A 9,215-nucleotide genomic window follows, 5' to 3' on the forward strand; every position below is an offset into this window, starting at 1 on the left:
CATTTATGTGAGACTAACTCCTCCCCCCCCTTCTTCCTTCCATCCCCCATCTCAGAGCTCTGCTGAATGTGAGCATGCAGGGAATGCATAACAAGCAAAATCTCAACAGTGCGCGCGCACACACGCACACACACACACACACACAGATTGGGAAAAGAAGAGAATAATCCCTGCTTAGCATTCGTTGTTTTATTAGGGTTAACTCTCCGCACTCTCAGGTGTAGATGTTTACCCGGATATATTGGTGAATAGTTCGGAACTTGTACTGTCTTGTTTTCATTTTTCCACAATTTCCAATAAAATGTGATCAAAACAAAGTTACTGTCACAGAATTAGTTCTTGTGTAATGTCACCAGTCTGCTGTAATAAAGTGAGGAGGAGACTGAATGAGCTAATGAAATGCATTCCCGGGATCACACCACCTTTAACTGGGCTTTTCTTTTTTTTTTTTTTGGCATGTCATAGCATGTTAATGACAAGACTGTCACAATTTCACCCATTTTCAACTGCCTGAAAATATATTTTTACATTTACTGATGAGTATACAGTTTAGTTTAGTTAATTTATAGTTTATGGACATTTACTAACATTCATTATTTGAAATTGATTTTTAAAAAATGAGTGGGTTTGTTGCCTAGAAGCAACATTGTATAACAGCTGAAGTCACTTCTGTAGCCACTTGATGGTGCAGCTGGCATCAATTTGGAGTTGCTCAGTTACTCAACATTTATTGTTTTCCAGATAAGAAAATTGTACTTTTTTGTATTTATTTGCAGCCCTCCCAACTGCAAAATGGTTTTATGTGTAAAGTGTAGTGGATTTAAGGGAATCAAAGCAGTACTGCATCAAAGTTTGGAAATATAATAAATGAAATGTATGCACTTTTTAAAAAATGTTTTAACAGCAAATAAGTAATAAATTGTAAAACTTTGTAGTTTTGTACATAAAAAGATTTTAAATAGTCATTTTTTTATTTCATGTGTGGAGAAAAAAAAAAGTGCTACTTTAGCAACTGGAGGCATTTTCTGCAAGAAAGTCAATAAAACATTAATTTGCACATTACTTTCATAATGCGTGTGATGATGTGATTGTTGGTTTGTTGCCAAGAAGCAGCACTGTGCACTAGGGGGTTACTATTCAGTATAAACTCGCCGTATCTGCCAGGAGTATGGAAGTTGACACTTCAGAGACTCCTTCTCCTCCTGCTTCAGAAAGATTTGCTACAACCTGGTGTGTCGTAGTCAGCACCAATCAGTTCACTGCTCCAAACGTAAGTGTTGAGTTACCTGTCGTGGAAGCAACTACTGAAGAACAAAGGCAATTTTATAACAGTTGAGTTTATTCTAACTCGATAAATGTGCGATCATGTCTGAAGGTACTGTTCCAGTAAGATAAAACTTCCCTTTGGTCATTGCTGTGCCAGAATGATATGCGACTGCCATGAAAATATTAAAAGACCCAGAAGCCCAACAGGGAAAAGGCTCTTAGGCTAATAAATATTTCTGAAATGTTATGCCATCACCTGTCAAAATCAAACAGCTGACCAAGTCATATGTCAGGTCCTATGTGTCAGTCTGCTCCTGAACAGAGAGTTAGTCCACTGGGACACGAACAAGACACCACCAGTGTGTCTAGGAGACAATCCAGGGGTGTTTCAGACACTGGGCAGCTGTTGCTCTTTTCTCTGGTAGCAGTTCCAACATTGTCAGGAGGAACGAGCTAAACTGGGCAGCTTCCTCCTGTGGCCACTCGTACTTATCCAGCAGGATTTCAAACAGGCTCCACGGCTTGAGCTTCGAGATGTGCCGCAGTTGTCCTGCACAAATAAAGATAGCAGACTGATATGAAAGGCACAAATAAAGGCAATTTTATTTTCTGCACACAATTTTTATTACAAGTAATTTATCACTTTCTCACCAGTCAACAAGTGTGTTGGGGTGTTCATAATGACAAGCACTCCATCATAGTAAAGTCCCAAATGCTCATTGATCTGGCGTATTTTGAATGAATCACTACAATTTACCTTTACGGTTGAAATATCGTTTGGAATTTCTCCCCGAGAGGGCAAATTGGGCCGGGAGGGCTCCCAGCAGCTCAATGATGTGGGCGATGTGATCTGCATGGACAGACACTGTATTACAATCACATGTACAGTGGCAAGAAAAAGTATGTGAACTTTCTGGAATTTCATGGTTTTCTGCAATAATAATAATAAAGATCCGATCTTCATCTAAGTCAAGAGTATTAACAAATTACAGACAAATTAAGATTAATTACAGACAAAAGGTGATTCAACAACACAAACCTTCCTCTCGTGTGAATGTGGCTCCTGACTGGGGGTCAAACAGATAGTCCCCTGTGGCCAGCTCAAATGCCTGCAGAACACACAAACAGCCACAAAAAAAGGTTCATGACACATGTAGATATGACAATGGTGCATTGAAACATATTAAATAAGGAGGAATAGATTTTTGTTTGTTTGTTTGTTTTTTAATCACATCTACTGTACGCAGGTGCTCATCTCACCATGCAGGCAGTGCTCCAGATGTCGGCTGGTGTGTCGTAGTCAGCACCGATCAGGACCTCCACAGAACGGTACTGACATGTCTGGATGTCTTCAGTGAAGTGTGTGTGCTGACAGCAAGATGAATCAGGTTTTAATGTTGCCCCATAAAATCCATCACATCTATGACTAGTTCTGTAACCTAGAGAATTGTTACTGGCACAATTATTTAACACTCTACAGGACTTTTTATTCTACATTAATATCTTAGCTTTATGTTAATATACAAAAGTATGTCAAACATAAGCTTTACTTAATACAAAGTAGTGTGCTGAGCAAAATTATAACACCAACATGCTAACACGCATACAGAATATTGTTAATATGCTGGTGTTCAGCAAACATACACACAGTAAGTTTACTGTCATAGTCTAGGCTGGAAGCATTTGCTAATTAGCACCAAACAGCTGCTGGGAATATTGTTGCTATTGCAATATAAAGCAAAGTACTGGACTATTGAAATACACAGCACATTAACCTTATGGTGGACCTAGAGAACAATTTAAAGGATCATCAAATATCAAGACATATGTGCTGAAAAGAGGTCTTACTTACTTAACTGCCTTGTTATCTAAGTTATTTTAATTTAGGTCACAGTAGAAGACATTGCCAGCCTTAGAGCCATGCAAAAAAGTGTGCTTTTTTTTTCAGTTGAACAGTCATCAGGAGTCTCTGCCAAGTGAAACAGAAGCTTAACAACCAGTGCTGGGTGAAAGTGAAAAGCACAAGATCATTCTGCAGAATTCTCTCAAGCAACATTTTGAATCAGCCCACACAGTCTTGTCTCACTTTAAACATATGGCAGCTGTGTTTTCCTCAGTAATATGCTCTTAAGAATGCAACTGTCGCATTAAGTTCTAAAAATAAATATAAATAAAATATAAAATAAAAGTGAACTTTTTAGTTTTAGGGTTATTATTAAAAAAACTCACCACCCAGCAGGCGTTGCCCAGGTCAGCAATCTTGATGAGGATTTTCTCAGCATTCTGGGGCCTCAGTAAGTCCAGAAGTAAATCTGAGTCATTGTTACCTTAAACACATTAAAATGATTTGACGGCTTATCAGACATTAATAAAGTTTGAGTGCATTTAGATTTACAGATTGTTGCCAAACTGTAAACATTAGGGGTCCACACGAAGAGGAACAAACTGCTGGTGTCAAGATTTAGAAAAACACACGGGTGACATGAGACTAACCATGGGGACAGGATGTTGAAATAGGGGCTGGCTTTCTGTCTGCAGTATGTTGTAATAACACTGATCTAGAGCCAGAGACAGGCGCATCTGCGTTGAGGTCTGGCCATGAACAGATGGAGTGTCTGTGGCTGTGCGGAGCGGAGTCCAGTTTGTCTTCAAATAGCATAGTCTGTCTCCTTAATGTGAGGTCAGGTCCTGTGAGCTTGGTGGATCTATGGGTGCTAGAGGCAGGGGTCCCATCAGAAAATGATACATGAGGTTTGTCTCTTTGTTTGCAGTCCATGGCGCTCTCCTGTGCTCGCCGACTCCTGTCTTTCCTCGTCAGTCTCTTAATTGGGCTCCCTGCGACCTTGCTGGACTGCGTGGGTGCAGTTGGTTGTGGTGAGAAAATCGGACGTTAGCAAGCAGTGAAAGAAATTGTACATTTTCCCAAGTTTCTCAAACAATTACGTTATTTTTATAATTATGTTCATAGCTAAATATATATTTACAGACACCACCAGATTTGATCGTCACTGTCGATACAGACATTTAAAGAATTTAGTGCTCAATGACTTTTTAATAACTTCTTTTACCAACAGTGTTATAGAACATTTTTATATTTGTGTGGAGTTTTTTTTTGTATGCACTGTGTGGTTTTTTCCTGTTAAATTCCACTTACTATCTTAACTTACTAACTTAACAAAGCGCAACTGCAGAAACAAACAAACACCACAATATCTATCTTACCCACTCCCCGAGAGTGTGGAAAACTCCAGTCAGCTTCCCCAGCAAGTTGGATAAATGCTTAAGAGATAGCAGAAAAGATGATTATAAGTCGATTGTAAAAGAAAAACAAACGTGTTAATAAAAGAGGTGAAGTAGTAAAGAAACGAGATCATTTTCACATTACACACCTGTTTTTCTCTAGAGCCTCTGTTCTCTGGCAGAAAATAAAACATCAGCAGGGGAAAGAGGCGCCAAATGTTATAAATGTGGGTAAAAAAACTATATGTGTCAAATTAGAAATATCCCTCATATTGTAAAGAGCATCAGTATCAAACCTACATGACTGTGTGACTAACACAGCATCACTAACCTGTGGAGCTGGTGATAGCAGAAGACACTGGCAGCTGCCAAAGCTTAGTATTGGCCGCCAGTTTCTGAATATAAACCTCGTCCACTCTCAGGAGGATGTTTTCTGGCTTAATGTCCGTGTGGATAATCTTGCATTTAGTGTGCAAGTAATCCAAACCCTGCAGAACCTGCGATAAGGAATGAAAATTGACACACTGTCAGTGCATTTCTCATTACAGCGATTTGATGAAATGGAATGAAGAGGCACCGATTAAGTGTTACGTGCTACCTGTCTGAGGATGCTCTTAACGCAGGGCAGAGGGAGGCCAGTGTAGTTGGATTTAATGATCCATCTCAGCAGCTGGTGGCCCAGCACCTCCAGAACCATGCACACATCTGGTGAATGATTAAGGGCACCATTTCATACCATAAAGCTTTGATATCAAGCTAAGAGATTGGGCACTGTGAGGCAGAAGACACACAAGTTACAGTGACACACTGTCTGGCTCTGCAAAGGATACGCTCTCCGTTCACTCCACAGACCCTGAAGTCGTCGATGAGCTGCACGATTCTGTCCCGTTTTGGATCTTTGGGGTCACTATCCCGTACCTGGTGATCATATATTAAACATATAATGACAAGCATGTGTTTGTTGTAAATTACAGCACACTAAAATTCCGAGGACAAGTTCACATCAAAAATCAAATCAGCGTGGTCGCACTGACACATTTCAGAAGTTTGATCTCATCCAGTGCCGTCTCTGTGAATGTTTGAGCACTCTTCACCACCTTCAGAGCCACAAAATGCCTCTGCCTGCACGTAAACAATTGCGATAGCTAGTTAGCTGTTATCTATTTACTGTATTATTTGTGAAAAGTGAAATGCCTGTACTTACTCCATGTCCCAGCAGAGCCATACTGTAGAGAAGTGGCCCCATCCCAGCTTCTTAACAACTTGGTAACGGTCAACGAAAATCTCTCCAATCTCTAAAGGGTAATAACCACCTGCATACAACCCAACGTGGAATCTGCATTAAAAAAACGTAATCTGAACCAGTGTGTTGGTGTTTGGTGTCAGGGTATTACCCACCAGGGCCATAGTCTGCAGGATTCTCTTGTTGCTCCTCATAAGATCCCAGAGGTTCAGGTAAATGATGATCTTTCTGTTCAAGTGGAGGGCAGAGGGCACGTTCGCTGGGAGGGCTGGACGGTTTAGGACTCCTCGCCGCGTCTGGAGGAGGACGTGGACTGGATTTGACGGGTGGATTAGAGGAGTTAGCGGTGAGAAGTGCTGATATAGCTGCAGCATATGATGACGACATGTCCAACTGGAAGCTGCTGGGTTCGAGCACGGCTGAGGGTGAGAGCGGATGACAGCAGCGCTCAGGAGGAAAGCTACAAGGAAAAAGCTTTTACATAGGATCAATTCAAAAATGGAACGAGGTCTTGAAGGATTTCTACATGTTGTTAAGATTCGCTGAGTGAAGAGTCACTGACTGCAGCAAGCTGTTTGCAATGACATTTCAAAGGGCCTAGTGAATGTGTATGTTTATTTTTAGCTGGATGAATGACATGTCAACGTAAATAGCTCCTGACACTGACCCAGCCACCAATCAACTCTTCCTGATCTTGCATGAACTGCTGCACTTTGGGCACCTCTGTTGTAAACATGACTGTCAAATCTGAAGCAATGGCTTTGTAAAGATCTTATTTTGTAAAACAGTTTAGACATTAGGAAGATTGCAGTCGTTCAGACAGCTCTGAATATCTCCAATAGTGGGTTAATTCAAGGAAGATAAAAGAAACTATGGAGAGACGCGTTTTAGCAGCACACTTCAAAATAAAAGTCCATTCCCACAACAGTAATTCAGCTTTGGTTAGCTTGAGCTGTCCTACGCTGTCACATGTTGATACACTACACAGCGTTTAGCCTAGCTGCTAACTGGTTTGTGTGAACAGCTATCTTATCTTAACACATTAACATTTTTTACCAGCGCTCATCTTTCCCACTTTGCTGTCGGACGTGTAAAACATTTATAAAATACTTACACTTGCTAAACTGTTTCTATCCTCCTTCTTTTAATGATTAGGTCGTCCAGTGTTAGCCTGCTCGCTTTCCCAAATGTCTGTTCTGCATTGACTTTTCGTGGCACAAATCAAGACTTATTTTGAAGGTTTGCGCAGGAAGTTTATTCTAGAGTTAGACTAAAAAACACATGTTCCTGGTCTTTACGATGAGAAAGGGAAAAAGTCGCTCGAAATGAACGCAGATCCGCATCAGACTTCACTTACCTCTGTCAGTGGGAGCAGGAATACGTTGTAAGGCAGGAAATAAACGGATCTCTGCTCGGTGTTAGCAGAAAAACAGTCCCGGAATAGCAGACTGCTGCTGCTGCTGTGGGTCTGACTACAGTCAGCACCAGAGGTCGTCAGGAGGTCATTCCCTCAAACATTTATTTATAATGTATTATTTAGGTACACACACACTCAAAGTGCCCCCAGACTACTTATTTAACAAAAAAGGACTCCACTTAAAATTCTCAATGTGGTAACTGAATACAGTACTTGAGTAAATGCACTCAAGTTATTTACATATACAGAATTAGAGAAAAAAACAAATCCCCTATAAAAAAAAAAAAAGCACTGTAGGTTAAGACCTTCCTCCACCATACAGTACATCCTGGTTAGTGTCAGTTGACTTAATTTAACATGATCCATTATTTTTGGACATATTTTTATATTTATTACAGACAGTAAAGCATAGAGAGATAAGAAGAGAGAGGCGCAAAAAGGCCCCTGGCTCGATTCTAAATTAGGAATGTTGTGGCAGACATTTGGAATTAATATAGAATAAATCACCTGTGTAATTAATAATAAATGAGCACTAATTTAATGGGCCAAAGTCAATGTGAACAGTATTAATTGGTCCCTTCTCCTCAAAATGTCTGCTGTGAAAAAGGTCTATCATCTGTCCTGCAATAAACAAACATGTCGAACACATTCCGTGCTGATTTCAACATGACACTTTATTTAGTAGAATGAATGCATACATACAGTATAGGGCGAGCCTTCTTTTGTAGGCCTTGATATAAAGAGAGGTGTGAAAGGAAAAACAGCTGCACTTAAATATCTAAAAGAAAAACATCTGAGTAATCAGATGTGAACACATCACACAGCTGAATGAAATGGTTTAACACACATAATCAGTTCCCGCACTGAGAAAGAGCTACTTTAGATAGCTACAAAATGTTATAGGTTCATAAATATAATATACTGTAGTTTGAATAAATTTGCTTTAGAGCTAAATTTATATAATTTATTTTCAACTTACAGAGTACATATTATGAAAAATACATTTATGACCCCCAGTGCACAGCAGTTTGGTCTTTGATTTTTTTTTTTTACCAGGTGGAAGAAACTATGAAGCTGGATGATCAAGAGGATGTGAACACATCAGACAACATCACTTAGGATTCACATAAAGAAATACATTAAGATGAGTCCGAAGATGGCCAAAGATCAAATACATTAAATGGAAAAATACCTAAAAATATATGTTAAGTTCTGTTTACACCAAGACAAATATTTTCAGTTTCCTTGAGGATTTTATAGCTGAAAGTTGATGCTTTCAGAACTCTACCAAGACTCTGTTTAGAAAAAAAATATATATATAAAAACAGATATATTATGGCACGGAACTACATTTTTAGAAAGGTTTTTTTTTTTTAAACAACACAAAAACCAAACGTGAAATGAATTAAAATTATCACGAGTACAAAAATCAGCCAGCATGAATTCTAATAAGCAGATTTACTGGTATGAGACCTGCTCACACCGTCATTCAGTACTGCAGCAGCCCTATTCTGTTCACACCATCAACCTCGCTTTTTCAAACCAAATTAACAGTGCTCACTTGGGGGTGGAGAGGGGGATTTACTGTGATTAACTATTTGTTATGCTGTTAATTTAAAAATGACATTGTTAGTACAGGAATAAAATATCATCTTAAAAACTCATCAGTACAATCCACACTATATACACGCCAATACTCAGATAGACCTTCAGCAGTTGGTGACAAAACTCTTGTTCCTTAATTTTGCCCTATTATAAACCCTGTCTAAGCCTTCCTACTTTCTGTCATCTTGGTGACTTCTGTCATCTTGGTCACGGTAACGATTTCATAGGGAATTAAGGCTTAAGATGTCCATAAAGTGCTCTAAATGACACTCAAATCATCCACAACTCAATGCAGAAAAAACTGATTTGATGAGTAAATATTTTATCATATAGTCATGTGCTACTGCCACACAGTAGTTCTCACGACATTTTAAAAACCTGATTATTATTCAGGTAAAGTCAGCACGGGAAAGCTACATTTATCAGCCAGCACCAAGCTGAATC

The 9,215-nt window shown here is 39.4% G+C and overlaps 1 protein-coding gene across 4 annotated transcripts; it reads right to left on the reverse strand.

Moving 5' to 3' along the window:
• Window positions 1–174: 174 nt before the first annotated feature.
• Window positions 175–7,214, reverse strand: LOC113153673 (SRSF protein kinase 2-like). 4 transcript variants are annotated; one of them, XM_026347384.1, is made up of 15 exons: window positions 7,107–7,214; window positions 5,905–6,168; window positions 5,711–5,819; window positions 5,541–5,628; window positions 5,337–5,424; window positions 5,105–5,211; window positions 4,838–5,003; window positions 4,656–4,681; window positions 4,489–4,545; window positions 3,760–4,117; window positions 3,496–3,593; window positions 2,527–2,634; window positions 2,306–2,375; window positions 2,024–2,116; window positions 175–1,816 (listed from the first exon to the last, which is right to left on the reverse strand). In XM_026347384.1, the coding sequence occupies exons 2-15, from the start codon at window positions 6,134–6,136 to the stop codon at window positions 1,632–1,634; spliced, it is 1,785 nt and encodes a 594-aa protein (XP_026203169.1). In that variant the 5' UTR covers window positions 6,137–6,168; window positions 7,107–7,214; the 3' UTR covers window positions 175–1,631. The 4 variants fall into 4 exon arrangements, with proteins under 4 accessions (XP_026203169.1, XP_026203168.1, XP_026203171.1 ...); XM_026347383.1 differs by having other exon boundaries at window positions 5,905–6,209; XM_026347386.1 differs by lacking the exon at window positions 7,107–7,214 and adding an exon at window positions 6,864–6,959.
• Window positions 7,215–9,215: the final 2,001 nt, after the last annotated feature.

This window comes from Anabas testudineus, chromosome 5, assembly GCF_900324465.2.
Source record: "Anabas testudineus chromosome 5, fAnaTes1.2, whole genome shotgun sequence".
In the NCBI taxonomy this organism is placed as follows: domain Eukaryota; kingdom Metazoa; phylum Chordata; class Actinopteri; order Anabantiformes; family Anabantidae; genus Anabas; species Anabas testudineus.

Excerpts from the sequence above, each read along its gene's own strand:
- LOC113153673 (XM_026347384.1), bottom strand. The coding sequence starts at position 6,136 with ATGTCGTCATCATATGCTGCAGCTATATCAGCACTTCTCACCGCTAAC. Across the intron at positions 4,682-4,837 it reads TGCTATCACCAGCTCCACAG|AGAACAGAGGCTCTAGAGAA; the intron begins GTTAGTGATGCT and ends ATTTTCTGCCAG. Across the intron at positions 2,376-2,526 it reads TCTGGAGCACTGCCTGCATG|GCATTTGAGCTGGCCACAGG; the intron begins GTGAGATGAGCA and ends TGTGTTCTGCAG.